Raw genomic sequence first — 15,781 nt, forward strand, 5'->3', positions numbered from 1 at the left:
GCCGACCCTAGCTTGGTCTCCAAGCTAGCTCATGCCCCTATAGGATCTGGTAAGATGAGATAAGGTGGGTAAGACTTATAATTAAGAGGCTACGATAGGGACCGAGAGGAGGAATTGTTTTGGTCTCCCGATAAAATTACATCCGTGTTCGCCCCGAACACACAATTAATTTTATCAATAATTCATTCCACTAGAGAATTATTATTGAACTACCGACCAATCCCAAATTACATTGGGCTCCTTCTTATTATGAGTGTTAGTCTCCTGTTTAAGATAACAATGTCCACCAATTAAGTAAGTTACCGACAACTCACTTAATTAATATCTAGCCCAAGAGTAGTACCACTCAACTTCATCATCACGTCGACTAAGTCCACTGCAGGGTTTAACATGACAATCCTTGAGCTCCTCTGGGACATTCTCAACCTAGATTACTAGGACAGCTTCCTTCTATAATCAACACACACACTATAAGTGATATCATTTCCAACTTATCTGGGCTTATTGATTCATCGAACTAAATCTCACCTATTGATAAATTAAAGAAATAAATATCAAATATATGTGCTTGTTATTATATTAGGATTAAGAGCACACACTTCCATAATAACTGAGGTCTTTGTTCCTTCATAAAGTCATTATAAAAGGAACGACCTCAAATGGTCCTACTCAATACACTCTAAGTGTACTAGTGTAATTATATAGTTAAGATAAACTAATACCTAATTACACTACGACCTTCCAATGGTCGTGAGTTACTGTTTATAATTTATAAGGAACCAATAACATGATCTTCTGTGTGTGACACCACACACCATGTTATCTACAATATAAATTAATTGAGCAACTACATTTATCATAAATGTAGACATTTGACCAATGTGATTCTTATTTCTAGATAAATATTTATACCAAAAGCTAGGTTTTTAGTATACACTCTAACATATAGTCTTAGTCGGGGCGCCCCAAAGGGTTCCGGGTGCCCTGGGGGGGATAAACTTTATCCCCCAACGATCAGATCGAGTTAAAACTCGATCAAGGTCAAAAGGCTGGTCCGGGCGCCCGGAAGGGGTCCGAGTGCCCCGAACCCCGAAAGTCAACTCTGGTTGACTTTTTTGTCCGGGACCTCTGCTCCGTTTCAGTCCCGCCTCGGTCCGGGTCTTTTGCTCCGGATCCGCTTACTTGGGTGATCTCTGCCATCCGGAAATGGGCTCACCCGAACCCAACTTCCGGTCTTCTCGAGCAGGCTTCCGCTCCGGCTCCTCGTCCCTCGGAGTCGTTGCATGGTTCCTTCTCATCCGCCAACGTACTTGTCCGCAGTCTTCATCCCTCAGTCGCACCGAGCCCGTCGGCTCTCTCCCGTGCCGACCTTCTCGCTAGCTGCATCTCTTGCTCCCCGAGCAATCTTCCGCTCCGGCTTCTCGTCCCTCACAACCAGTGCACACTTCCTTCTCGTCCACCGGGGTACTCTTCCGCGGCACCTCGTCCCTCGGACGCACCGAGCCCGTCGGCTCTCTCCTCGTGTCGTCCTTCTCGCTAGTCGCGTCTTCCGCTCGAGTACTTGTGCTCCTAAGCTCCTGCATACTTAGATACAAGGTTAAAATAACACAGGACCTAACTTAACTTGTTGATCACACCAAAACAATCTTGGGGTTCCAACAATCTCCTCCTTTTTAATGTGATCAACCCAAGTTAAGCTAGGGACACAAATAGATATAAAAATAAAACATTTTAATTTTTCAACAAGATAGAAAAAATTAAATTCCATTTTTAATTTTTCAATTTCTACCTCCCCCTAGACTTATACCTTTTTTTCTCCCCCTTTGATCACATAAAAAATTAGGGTTGCAAGAGAAATCTAAGGTTTGACACATAGAAACTTTATAAAGATCTATTTCACTGATTTTCTGGACAATATTTCTAAGTCAAAGAAGATTTCAAAAAAAATTTCTAAGTCATTAAGAACTTTTAGAAAATTTTGAGAACTTTAAAAATTTTGTAATAATTTCTACAAAAGCAATTAAAATATCAGAGAAAATTTCTAAGTTAAAAATAACTTTTGAAAAATTTCTAAGTTTTCGTCATAAAAATTATGAATTTTCTTAGTAGAAAACTTTATGCATAAAATTTTTTTTTGGAACATGTAGAAATAATAAAAAATCTATGTGTTTATTTTTAATTTTATTTCATCATTTTTTTATGCTTTTATCAGAAGGTTTTAAATTTCCATTTTAACTTATTATAATTTCTCAAATTTGAAGTAAGAAAATTTGAACATGCGAAGAATTGTATCATGTTAATATCTGTTAATAGTTTGTCGAGATACTTTAATCGACATGCTATTTCTTTCAACTTTAAAGCAACAAATATTAAACATGCAAGAAATTGTATTGACAAAATAATTGGTAAAAATTCGTTTGACAATTTTTCTAATTTGCAGATTCATTCGACAAAATATTTTGTAACTTGCAAGAATGTTTTGGCAATATTTATGATTTGAAAAATTCTTTTGACAAAATAATTTGTAATTCGCAAGAATCTTTCGTCAAAACTTTTTGCAATTCGAGAAACTCTTTCGATAATATTTCTAGTTTGCAAGAATTTTTCATCAAAACATTTTGTAATTCGAAAAATTCTTTCGATAATATTGGTAAACCGAAAAACTTTTTCGATGATTGAATTTTTTATTCGTAAAAATTTTCAGGCAACTTTTCAATTGATTGTGCCAATTGTTCAGAATGCCATACCTGACTTACCTTTTTGGCAGTTGATTCTCCCCCTGTCGAGTTGCTTTCTTCCGAAGTCTCTCCCTCTTCAACGATGCTCGTTTGGGGGGAGCTTTCTGTGGCTTCGGGATGGAATTCGGTTGTTGGGGCTGTTGCGGTACTTACTTCGGTTTCAGACTCTTCAGATGGCAGATTGGTGTTGGATTCGTCCTCGACTTCAGCTGGTTCATCATGGAGCTTCAAGAACTTTTCCCAAAGTTCTTTTGCGCTTTTGTATTCGCCGATTCTATCGAGATCTTCATTTGGTATTACGGTTAGAAGATGAAATTCTGCCCGTCCGTTTGCCATTGATTCGTTACTTTGTTTGTTGGTCCAGAGGTGTAAATCGATTTCTTCTCCATTCGCGTTCTTCGGTTCTTCATAACCAAATTTCATTATTGAAAAAATACCAGAATCAGAGTTTAGATATACCTCCATTTGTTTCTTCCATGAAGAAAACTCCCCCTCGAATGCTGGTGGATATTCGCTAGCTCCGACCATCGTTTTGTTGCTTCAGACGGCTGTTAGTCCTTCTGAGGTGTCTTGGCTCTGATACCACTTGTAGGACCGTTGCGGCCAGCTAGAAGGGGGTTGTTGGTTAGTCCTGTAAACACAAAAGGCAAACAACCCTTCTCAAAATCTTTAAGCTAACACTTGTATAAATAATAAGCAAAAAGTAAATAGAACATTAAAAAGAACGAGGCACAGAGATTTACTTGGTTACAACCGATGTGGTTGTTAATCCAAGGAAGATTAAGCACTAAAACTCCTTCAGGCGGAGAAGCCTCTTACAACGTTGGAGCGCAGAAACAGAAGCTTAACTACAACTAAAGCGTACAAGTGTTTGGAAATGAAATGCTCATGATTGTTGAAAAGCTTCTGGACCAATGCTATATTTATAGCCTTGGTAGGGGCGCCCCGAAGGGTTCCGGGCGCCCTAGGGGGGATAAACTTTATCCCCCAACGATCAGATCGAGTCAAAACTCGATCCTGGTCAAAAGGCTGGTCCGGGCGCCCGGAAGGGTTCCGGGCGCCTCGGAGGGGTCCGGGCGCCCCGGACCCCGAAAGTCAACTCTGGTTGACTTTTTTGTCCGGGACCTCTACTCCGTTTCAGTCCCACCTCGGTCCGGGTCTTCTGCTCCGGATCCGCTTACTTGGGTGATCTCTGCCATCCGGAAATTGGCTCACTCGAACCCAACTTCTGGTCTTCTCGAGCAGGCTTCCGCTCCGGCTCCTTGTCCCTCGGAGTTGTCGCATGGTTCCTTCTCGTCCGCCAGCGTACTCGTCCGCAGTCTTCGTCCCTCAGTCGCACCGAGCCCGTCGGCTCTCTCCCGTGCTGACCTTCTCGCTAGCTGCGTCTCTTGCTCCCCAAGCAATCTTCCGCTCCGGCTTCTCGTCCCTCAGAACTAGCGCACGCTTCCTTCTCGTCCACCGGGGTACTCTTCCGCGGCACCTCGTCCCTCGGACGCACCGAACCTGTCGGTTGTCTCCCCGTGCCGTCCTTCTCGCTAGCTGCGTCTTCCACTCGAGTACTTGTGCTCCTAAGCTCCTGCATACTTAGACACAAGGTTAAAACAACACAGGACCTAACTTAACTTGTTGATCACACCAAAACAACCTTGGGGTTCCAACATATAGGTGCGGTCCAATTTAGAACTATTTCAGATGTCTAAGATGAGATCTTGATTAGATTCTGGTCTTAGGAAGACAAGATCTAATTAATAATTATTTTATTTTATTGTGCTAACTCTATTTTACATGATATATTTGTTATTTGAACTAACGTGTATTGCAAAAGTGAAGTGAAAAAGTTAAATCTCGGGTGAACAATAATCAAGGCGCCTTGGAGTTGGCTAGAGGCACCTCGGAGCTGCGTGAAAGGCGCCAGGATAGGTTGGAGGCACCCTCACAGAGATAAAGTTTGTGGATAAAATTTCGCTGTGGGGAGGAGCCTTAGAGGTGCATTGGAGGCACCTCGGAGTGTTAGGAGGCATTCTCGTGCAAATAGAAATCACAGAGTGCAGAGCTAATAAGAAGCTAAGCTTTTCAAGATCAGTTTTGAGGTTGGAGGCACCTCAAATGAGGTTAAAGGCACCTTCAACACTCTTTAAAAGGCATGTTCAACCACCACTTTATACACAACTTCCATACAAGTTTCAATGATCCTTCTGTTGCTCTGACTACATGAAATTTGTTGTGCTGCTGCTGCACTACTGCTCTGCTACATCTAATTGTTGCCAGCAGACAGACACCAACACTTGCACTCTCAACTTTGACGATCTTGTGCTTATAACAATTTAGTTTAAGTTGTTTATTTTGCTTCCAGGGCAGTGTAGGTTGTTACATTGTCCTTTATTTCATTTTGTACCTTATTGCGATGTTTTTAGTGAATTATCCATCGGGAAGGTCTGAAGGATCTGGGTCTTGGAGTACGAGTCACCAAAGACTCCGAACCAAGTAAAAATCGACTGTGTTCTGTCTTTCGATTTTTTAGTAAGCCCTTTTCCGCTACGTACTTAGATTTAAATATTTCTAAAAAGAAGTTTTTTAAGAGCACGTGATTCATCCCCCCCTCTTACGTGCATCGGTCCTACACGCATGTGGTACAATTGTCTAAGTGAATACTTATTACAAGAAAGTTATGCCAATACTACTATTTGTCCTTGCATTTTTACAAAAAAGATAAAAGAAGGTTTTGCAATTGTGGTAGTATATGCTAATGATCTAAATCTTATAGGGACTACAGCTCAACAAGATTGCCAATTATTTAAAAAGTAAATTTGAGATGAAAGATAAAATTTTATCTTAGATTGTAAATTGAACATTTACCAAAAGGAATATTTGTTCATTAATCCTCATAGACAAAAAGATTACTAAAATGCTTCTATATGGATAAAACACATCAATTGTGGTAAAAGGCGAATACGCTCGCCCCCAGCGCCCCCGTCAACCCGTCCCAGGGCTAACACGGAGGAGGTAAATCACGAGCAGCTACTAGCCTTTGGAATAGTGACTAGCATATAAGGGAGGTATTTACTTCGACTTTGCCGAGATTCGAATCCTAAATCTCATTGTGGCAACACCTTATGCGCTAGCCATTAAACCCATCTGAGGGGACGGATAAAACACATCCATTGCTTTTACCAATGGTTGCTCAATCACTTGCTATTAAGAAAGATCTTTTTCATCCACTTGAAGATGGAGAAACTATCCTTGGTCCATAAGTACCTTATCTTAGTGCAATTGATGCATTATCATATTTTGCTAATTGCACTCGTACAGATATTGCATTTTCTATTAACTTTTTAGCAAGATATAACTCTTTTCCAACCTAAAGACATTGGAATGGTATAAAACATATATTTTGTTACCCTCAGCACCCCGCCAACCCGTTCCAGGACCAATACGAAGGAGGTGAATCACGGACGATTACTAGCTTTTGGAATAGTGACTAGCACATAAGGGAGACATTTGCCGAGATTCGAACTCCAGATCTTATGGTGACAATACCTCATGTGCTAACCACTAGACCATCCCGAGAAAACAAATCCCAAACATATTATATTTACAAGGAGACACGACTATATCATGGAAGTTAGCAAAATAAGCTTTAATAACGACATCATTAAATCACTCTAAAATCATTGCAATGCATGAAGTAAGTCGAGAATATATACGATTGAGATCCATAACGTTACATATTTAAGAATCGTGCGGACTAATAACAACTAAATAGAGGGTATATTAAAGGGAATATAATAAAATATATTTCACCAAAATTCTTCTACACATGTACATTTCAAAAAAAGGTGATATAGATATCCAATAAATTTGTTCTAATGATAATATAATTGATTTATTTATAAAAGTATTACGATGTCAATATTTAAAAAATTAATGACAGTGTTAAATTCTCTATCAATCATATAAAGAGGAGTGCTATAATAGATAATTAATTTGATTTAATTTAATTATTGATGATGAATTATTATATGTTTTCATTTTACACCACTCTATCTATTTAAGGGTGTTTAGAACTCTACTGTTAAATTATTAAATTATAACACCTAATGATATTTTTTTTTGAAAAAATGATTTCTTGTTTTTTGATTAAGTGGCTTCAATTTGGATATTTTAGGGATGTTTTCAGAAGAAGCGCGTTCTTTTTCGATAAAAGATAGTTTTAATACAAAAGAGCGCTGTTTTATTTTTTTTTATTATTTTTATTCTAAAAGGAAGTAAATGATATTTTCGGGTAAAAAACGAAAATAGGAGGCCTAAAATGCAACTGTCCATTTTTATTTTTAGCGTCACTCCCACGGACCGCCGGTGTCAGCAAAGCGTAGAACGGGAGGAGAAGCATCGGGAGGAACGAGCTCGCTCGCTCTCAGCTCCAGTAGACGATGGAGGTGAACCAGCGCCCCGCGCGGGCTATCCAACTCCACCCTTCCCGCGCCGCCGTAGTCGATCTCTTCAACCTCTATCTCGGCGTAACCTATTCCCCCCTCTTCCTCCGCTAGTTTGCCTAAATTCGATCCATGATTCCCTTCCCTTTGACGGCAACTTTTTATTGCAGAGGAGCACCCGGCAGAGATTGGACGACGCCTCTCGCGAGACTCCGTAAGTACTAGAATGTGATTTTTATCAACATTTATGGGAATATTTCGGTAAATTCAAGTGGATTGAAATTAGGACATCCGAAAGGGTTTAGGGCTTTACTATTATTTAAGTAATTAGAGGGCAAGTTATGTATCAATAAGTGGAACTGTTGTCCTGTAAAGGATTTCATACAGAAATAATTAGCAGAAGTAAAGCGATTTGATGTCAACCATGAATCGCAATGAAGAAAGTTATATCTGAGCTATTGGGCAATACAAATTGACGGTTTTGAGGATCTGCTAGCATTCTATTAGCTTACCTTTCAATGATTTTATTGATTATGCTATTTTCTGGCATCAATAAATTTTGCGTCAATACACATTACATGCTGGTTATTCCAAAGGTTTTATTTTTTCACAATTCCTTGAATCTTGTTTTCTCCCTTTGTTCCACCCTAGAACCTTTAGTGGCATCTTGCTTTTAATTAGGAACTTAAGATATTTATCAGCTGAGTAAAGCTGTTGTCCTATAAAAGGATTTTGTGAAGAAAGAAATTAGCACAGGTAACACGGTCGTAAATCCACTAGAATCAAATTGAAGCAAGCTTTATCTGAGCAATTGAGCTAGACAATTGCTGGTTTTGAACTAGGGTTTTGCATGATCAAGGGGAAATTGCTAGAATGTTAGAAGCATACTTTTTATTGATCTTATTGATTGTGCTTATCAGTAAGAGCCTTTGCATTTGGATACATGGGGAGGGAAAGGGCTGAGTTTGAGATCTTTTCCTTAGAGTACTTCAAATTTTTGCTGTGGATAGGGATGCAAGATGCTTTCTGTGGATTGAATTTGGTTAATTTCGGCATACACCTACAAAGTTGGGTGGATGAAAAGTGTAGAAGACAAAGTTACCCATTTTCATTCATACTCGAAGATGAACTTGTGCTGAACATCAGCGACAAAATTGCATTCTACATTGGGTGACAAGATCGCATCCGAACCTGACATTGATCATGTGGTTGGGTGTTGTGCCATGAGAATGCTTATGGGCATCGAACAATCAACATCCTGTCTGTGTTCAGAGTTGGGTGACACAACTCAAGTTTGGCATCCATGGAGGAGAGGATATTAGGGAAATTTGTGCTTTCTCACTTCTTTTCTTCTTCCCCTTCTCTTCATCCAAACAAAATCAATTTTGTGTCTCCCCTTCCATCCTTTTCCATCCCATTCAAATACACAACCCAAGTTTGTTGCTAATACACATTAGGCTAGCCACCTGATTTTCTTGGTAACTCATTGAATCTTGTTTTCTTCCTTTTCCACCTTAAAACCTTTCCTGAAATAGACTAGCAGTCAAAGCAATCTTGGTTGTAGTTACGATATGGTGTTTGTTTGGACCATTTAGTATTGAACTTATTCATTTGCATTTATGTCTGTGATAGGACCAAACTTCAGAAAAGGATTATTGCTCCTCATGGGGAGCTTCCACGTCGCGACGAACAATTTATATTGGATTTTGAGCAATTACAAGGACAATTTTCAGTATGTATAAGAATTTCTTGGGATCTTCAACGTTATTGCTGTCATGATAATCATTACTAGCTAACTGTTTATGATATGATACTTCAGGATCTGGAGCAACTGCGGACAACCACTGAAGCAGTTCTTATATCTTTCATTGTGCAGTGCAGCAGTCATGCACCACAATCAGAATTTCTCCTTTTTGCAATAAGAAGCTTGTGCAGCAGAGGTTATTTGAAGTGGGATACGTTCCTTCTTTCACTCCTCTCAGCAGTTTCCTCTGCTGAGGCAACATTTGGGCAGGTGGCTCCCACAACTCCTGTTGGGCTATCATCACCTTTGATTATTTCATCATCATCTATGCCAAATGCATCAAACCTACATGTTTCATCATCATCTAATATTACTATGTCAAATGCTTCAAACATACACGCTTCTAATCCAGCATCCCCATTGCCAACTATGCATGTTGTCAGTTCACCAGCTCAATCTACTACTGATCAATCTGCTGGCACAACTCTATCACCAATTAAGCCATCGGAACTTTCTGTCTCTGGGCATCATGGTATGACTAGGTCCAGTCATATAGTAAAGGGCAATGCTATTGGTTCGCTCCGTCAGTTCTCATGCAGAATTATTCTAGCTGGCCTAGATTTTAGTCTAAAACCAATAACCCATGCAGAAGTATTTACTCATATGCTTAATTGGTTGGTTAATTGGGATCAAAGGTCTGTAGTTTCAGAGGAAAGTGATAACAAGAAGACCTGGAAGCCTGAAAGACCTTTGCATGAGTGGAGGCACACATGCCTGGATGTTGTATGGGTGTTGGTTGATGAAGATAAGTGCCGTATTCCCTTCTATGAGCTTATCCGTAGCAGCTTGCAGTTTATGGACAATATTCCCGATGATGAGGCAATGTTTAGCATCATTCTGGAAATACATAGAAGAAGGGATATGGTTGCAATGCATATGCAGATGTTGGACCAGCACCTTCATTGCCCTACATTTGCTACTCATAGGTTCTTGACACAATCCTATCCAAGTTTAACAGGTGAATCATTGGCGAATGTCCGTTATTCTCCCATCACTTACCCTGGTGTTTTAGGAGAACCATTGCATGGAGAGGTAAGCAAAAATTTTGTTCATAGGATTAAATTATTGATATTAGACATGCTTGTTAATAAATTTTTATTTCCTTTATCTTAATCATATTGTCTTCTTAACTTTCTTGAGACTGAAAGTAGATTAATACAAGTGGTTAGTTTTTCTTTTTCTCATTTCGCATCTCCCACTTCAAGAATTTATGCCCTACAAGTATTTTGGTGAGCTCCCTCTATTTATGCCATCATGAAGCCCTCATATAGTCACATAGAGCGATATCATTAGTATCATGCCATATATATATATATATTGTTATTTTTTTTGTATGCTTAATCTCTTTTCCCTAGCTTTGATTGGTTAATTTCGCAATTTATCAGTTGCCTTTAAAATTTGAAGGCGTATATACTGTTGTATTATGTTTTTTTTTTCTCATTTTATCTATCATGACTACTAACTATTATTATTATTATTATTATTATTATTATTATTATTATTATTATTATTATTTTCCTTTTGTCTATCATGGCTGTAACTATTTGGCCACAAATAATTCATATTATTTCTGCTACTAACTACATATTTATCCCAAATTTCTCATTGTTTTTTGGATAAGTAATATATATATATATATATATGAGACCAAGGTACAATACTTAGAAATCAATAGCGTCTCATGTCCGACATAAGGTCATATCAGAAAACACTCCCAAAGTCTGGTAAACATGAATTTGTACATTTCAAAAATTTTTCACTCTCCAACTATCTCTCATCAAAGATGCAACTGTTCCTAGATCTCTATACAAAATGTATCAAAACCGACATAGCAAGGTGTTTGGCTTTAGTCAAGAGATGACCTCCTCTGAAGACACGCCCAAAGACTCGTAGCATCCACCAGTAGGTAGACATCTCTTGCCTCATATACAACCACTCTTTGACGCTCCATATAAGATTTCTACATGAGGGCACCAAAGAACAAGTGTTCCTGTGACTCCATCTCTCGCATACAAAAGACACAATACTAATCCTCCAAGTAGTCGAGTCTGTCTCGGGTGGGAATTTGCCTCTGAGCCAACATCAAAGCGTAACTGCATGACTCAGTTGGATGTAGGGCTTCCACATTGTTCTCACTCAAGGCTTCTTAGGACTAGGATGCCTAAAGAAGTCATAAGCCTAGCCACACCTCCGTCTTGGTCAAACGAATTTGCCAACCTTTGCATAGCACCTGTCGACAATCCATTAATTGTAAGGATAAGGCCACGGATCTGCAACAGTCGCTTGATCAACGAAGAATCTAAGTGCACCGCCTCACAAGTCCATACGCCCGATCGCCTCAAATATGTATGATGCACCCACTTGATCCAAAGAGCATCTTCCTTTGCTTGTATCCGCCAAAGTACCTTTGCCAGTAAGACAAGGTTCCAAGCTTTCAAGTCGCGGAATCCCAATCCCCCTTCCTTGGCCTGCACATATTGCCCAAGACACCGGGGGGTGTTTGGACGTTCACATAAAAGACCTGCATATGCTATAAATGCCGTCTATAATACAAAGGGGGATAGGAAGTATATAGAGCCAACAACACTCCACTCCTTGTAACATTGAGGTGATGAGTTGCGCCTTTCCTGCATAAGAAAGTGTCTCCTTCGACCAATAATTAATTCGCAAGAAGTGGGCCGTAATCCAATATTCATAGACGCTCATCAACAAGCGGTATCCCTAAATATCAAAAGGGCATAGTCGCATCCCGGAAGCCCGTAAGAGAAAGAAGCCGCATGCGCGTTGAGTTATCCACTCTAGCTAGATTGGAGTTCGACTTTCGGTGATTAACCTGAAGTCTTGCGGTCGCGAAACATTTGCAAACAAGAAGATAATGCTCCCACTAATGCCTCATCCCCCGACTAAATAATAATGTCATCTGCATACGCCAAGTGTGCCAATCTAAGATGACCACACCGAGGATGGAATTTGAAATTTGAACTGACCATGCATATCTGTCACCCAAGGATCTCCAAACAAATACCAAATAAGTAAGGAGAAAGAGGGTCCCGTGTCGTAGCCCTCTCGCCCATCTAAAGAATCCAAAAGACCCTGTTAATCGTCAGAGTGATGATGTAGTGGTTACACACTCCATTATCTAGGGTATAAACTTTGTAGGAAATTGTAAATCAATAAGCGCCTCAAGTAGAAACTCCCAATGAACTGAGTTAAAGGTCTTTTGAAGGTCAACCTTCATAATGCATCTAGGGGAGATGTGCTTCCTGTTATATCTTTGGAATAGCTCCTGTACCAGGTGGATATTATATGTAATGAGACGTCCCTATACAAAAGCTATATTGATGAAGTATCCCTCCTACTACCTCGGACAATCTCGAAGCCAATATCTTAGAGATGACCTTGTAGAATATCGTACAACAGGAGATCGATCTATAATCTGTCACCTTGCTAGCGTGGGTAGATTTCGGGACAAACGCAATCAAAGTAGGATTCCATCTCCGTAGTAATCTCCCACGGGTAAAAAACTCCATAATCGCAGTATTGAAGTTCAACCACTTAATGTCTCAAGAGTGCTTGAAGAATTTAGAGCTATACTCATCTGAGCCTGGAGCTCTCTGATCTCCAATATCAAATAGCGCCTATTTTATCTCCTCTGTTGTAGGAAGTCGCTCCAAAGCATCATGCCGGTCCATTAGAACATGCTGGCTGAATGTCATGCAAGAGTGATGAAAATCTATTGTGCAGTCAACACTCTCTTCGAGTTGTCGGTGGAAGTGTTCCGTGAAAACCTTGACCACCTCCCCAAATACTTCTATAAGATTACCATCCGGCTTCTCCACTGCAATGATCTCATTACGCTTATTATTATGCTTTACTAGAGCATTTAAGGAAGGTAGAATTCTGGTCCACTTGCTTGAAGTAGTCAATCTTTGCACATTGCATAGAGAAAGAGTGTTCTGCAACACTTACATGAGCTGCAGTTTGCTGTAACTCCTTGTAATCCTTTGTCATATGACCATGCAATAAACCATCACTTTGCGCCTCCTCTAGGCGTGCTTGGGTAGCCGCAACTCGGACAGATATATGTTGATAATGCTCGGCGTTTGGCCTCTTCAAATCCAGTTTCAGAGTCTTTAAGATATGTGAGAGTGTTGTTTGTTGCTACGTTCTAATTGTTGCTTGTACCACCCATTTCGTTTCTACTAGTTGCGAGAACAAATCATGTTGGGTTCACATATGGAAGAATCTGAATGGCTTCTGAATTCGGATTCTTCCACCCAAGATAGAGTTCAAACGCACTGAGTGTTCTAATAAACATCTAGGAGGTGTAAATTCTGTGAAGCTCTGTAACTCAACCTCTAACCATTTTCTATTAATAAGCGCTCGATCTAGTTTGCTACATATATTACCATTTGTCAATGTGTATCTGCAGCCGTATACGATAAATCCTCCAATCCTGCAAGGTTCACAAAATTCTAAAAATCTGCAATGCAATGCTGAGTGACCGGTAACCCTCCCCACTTGTCCTCAAAGTAAGACTTGAAATCCACAAGGACCAACCATGGCATTCCCATATCTGCATAAATGTGCTGAAGCCTTTCCCTCAACACCTTCCTCCCCACCATGGTAATCTGACCATACATAAACGTAACCACAACGAGCTTATGAGTCGTCCTGCGACGGACCTGCCAGTGAACAAATTTCTCATGCCACTCGATCTCCTCCAAATCAATCCTTTGGTCATCCCAAATTAGTAGTATACGGCTCCTACTCCCTTGGTTGTCTTGTTGTTTCACTTGTAGATGTTGGAACAGGCATAACTTCAACTTTTGATATCTCTCATCCAATAGTTTTTGTCTCCAACACACCCAATATACATTACTTCACACTGCGAAAGAGGGACTCCACCCCGTTTTGCTTGAGGCCTTTGTTAAGGCCTCGAATGTTTCAAGAGCCGATCTTCATGCGGCCTGAAACGGCTTAAGCCGTCCAGAGGTATGTGTATCCTGCAGCCCTGTATTTGTACTAGCCGGTGCTGCTGTTTGTTCTAGTCTCTGCTGTGTATCAGGCCGACGTGATGAGCCAACCACGACCCTCGGTCTCTCGTCCTCCCTTACTTTAACCACACTCGCTAGGGCCTTTCCTTCGCTGCGAGTAACTGGAAGATATGTTTTCTGACTTCACTCTGTAACAGGGAGGCCAGTAACATTTTCCAGCAGCCTAATTTGTTGCACCATTGGAATCTGGTTTTGTCTTTTGTAGCTTCTCCTCTGATACTGGACCTCCCATTTCCCGTTATCCCCTTGCAAAGGTGGATCATTATCCTCTATGAGTGCCTCCTTACCCTTTTAAACAACCTGATGAGAAGCAACTCCCACACCTATCTCCACAACTGGTTGTTCATTAACTTGACTCACCAGCTTCGGTATTGCCGGATTTGGACGATGAGCGTTGATTGTATTTTCTACAGCGATTAACACCTTTGCATCCTCAATTATCTTAGGACACATCGAGCCATCATTCCTCTGTACAATACTCTTCTTGCCTTCCAATGTATTTGGTTTCTGATGATGGACAGCCAGCTCCTTTCCCAGTGGAGACCCAGATTGTTCAGCAAAATCATTAGATCCTTGTACCAGTGCTTGTCTACTTAAACCTTCCGTCAAGTGTGGATGTTGCTCACTCGTTATCAACATGTGACGCCGATTGGATTTCAATCCCTAAATTCTCATTGTTGTTATACTAGTGTCTATGTATCTTAGTTGTCCAAAACTATGAACTAAAAAGATGATTAGTTGTATTGTTAAATCTACCCTATATGAATTTCTAATGTCTAGTTTATGTAATATTTGAAAGTCAAAAGCTATCAATCTAACTTCAATGACTTCTATAGATGAAATAATTCATTAAACTTGGAATTGCTATCTATAGAGAAATGTTGAATGAATGGTAAGTTAATTACACACATGTCCAAGATTCTTGCAGAAGGTAACTTGGAATTGTAGCGCCAAATTACTGAAACCAACAACATATACTTCTAAAACTCTTCAGATCAGTAAGAACAGCTGCTGTCAACTCATTGAGAAGTGTTGAACACAAGGATAAAGGAAATGGATGAAGAGGCCGAGAATGAAAATGCCTGCATACTCATTCCATTCATTTTGAAATTCAATACTAGTCAAAAGAATAGAAAGAGTCACCTCCTTTAGTACCACATGATTAAGTGAAACTTTTTTAGAATATATATAAGTATCACATGGTGCCCACTTAAATGCCTAGACATTTGTGTTTTGTTAAATTTCCTTGGACTTTTCCATGGTACCAATGTTAGTCCCTCGCTTCTGGCTTTAAGGGGATCTGAATTGGAAAGAAGATTGACCTCCTCCATTTAGCTCCACTTGGTTGAATGGTACTCTCTTTGATATGCTTAAGTTTCCAGGGCCCACAATGAAGCTTGATTTCAGGTTTGGAAATAGACATCTATACTTTTAAAAAGTTTTTAAGAGTTTTCTTAAAACTCCGCCCATAACGACCGATTATGGTCGGTCCCAAGCTCGGATAAAGGAGGAGGGTTGTGTTAGGTTGTCAGCCAGCGTTAAAACTATGAATCTATTAAACTATTGTGCTAATGCTTGGTTGTTTCCCAGAAGGAACGGGTTGCAGGTTCGACTGTAACATCTTGGCAAAGACCGCTACATCGTCAAAATTCTGGTGTAGTACTAAATATGCAAGAGTTCGCATTACAGGGTCTGACTATAACGTATCGGCAAGTACCACTACATCTCCATGAGAACTTTTGTAGTGTT

General features: G+C 40.0%; 1 protein-coding gene across 2 annotated transcripts in view; it reads left to right on the forward strand.

The window, feature by feature from the left end:
* The first annotated feature begins 7,077 nt into the window (after positions 1-7,077).
* LOC121997631 (mediator of RNA polymerase II transcription subunit 23-like) overlaps positions 7,078-15,781 on the forward strand; it is a 50,949-nt gene continuing 42,245 nt past the window's right edge. The window contains exons 1-4 of one of the 2 annotated variants that reach the window (XM_042552142.1): positions 7,078-7,255; positions 7,342-7,385; positions 8,804-8,903; positions 8,991-10,007. In XM_042552142.1, coding sequence (XP_042408076.1) covers positions 7,169-7,255; positions 7,342-7,385; positions 8,804-8,903; positions 8,991-10,007 — 1,248 coding nt within the window. In that variant the 5' untranslated portion in view covers positions 7,078-7,168. Of the gene's footprint in view, positions 7,256-7,341; positions 7,386-8,803; positions 8,904-8,990; positions 10,008-15,781 lie in introns of those variants that run through there. The other variant, XM_042552143.1, reaches the window with a different exon arrangement.

The sequence above is a fragment of the Zingiber officinale genome, chromosome 6A (genome assembly GCF_018446385.1).
Source record: "Zingiber officinale cultivar Zhangliang chromosome 6A, Zo_v1.1, whole genome shotgun sequence".
NCBI classification, from domain to species: domain Eukaryota; kingdom Viridiplantae; phylum Streptophyta; class Magnoliopsida; order Zingiberales; family Zingiberaceae; genus Zingiber; species Zingiber officinale.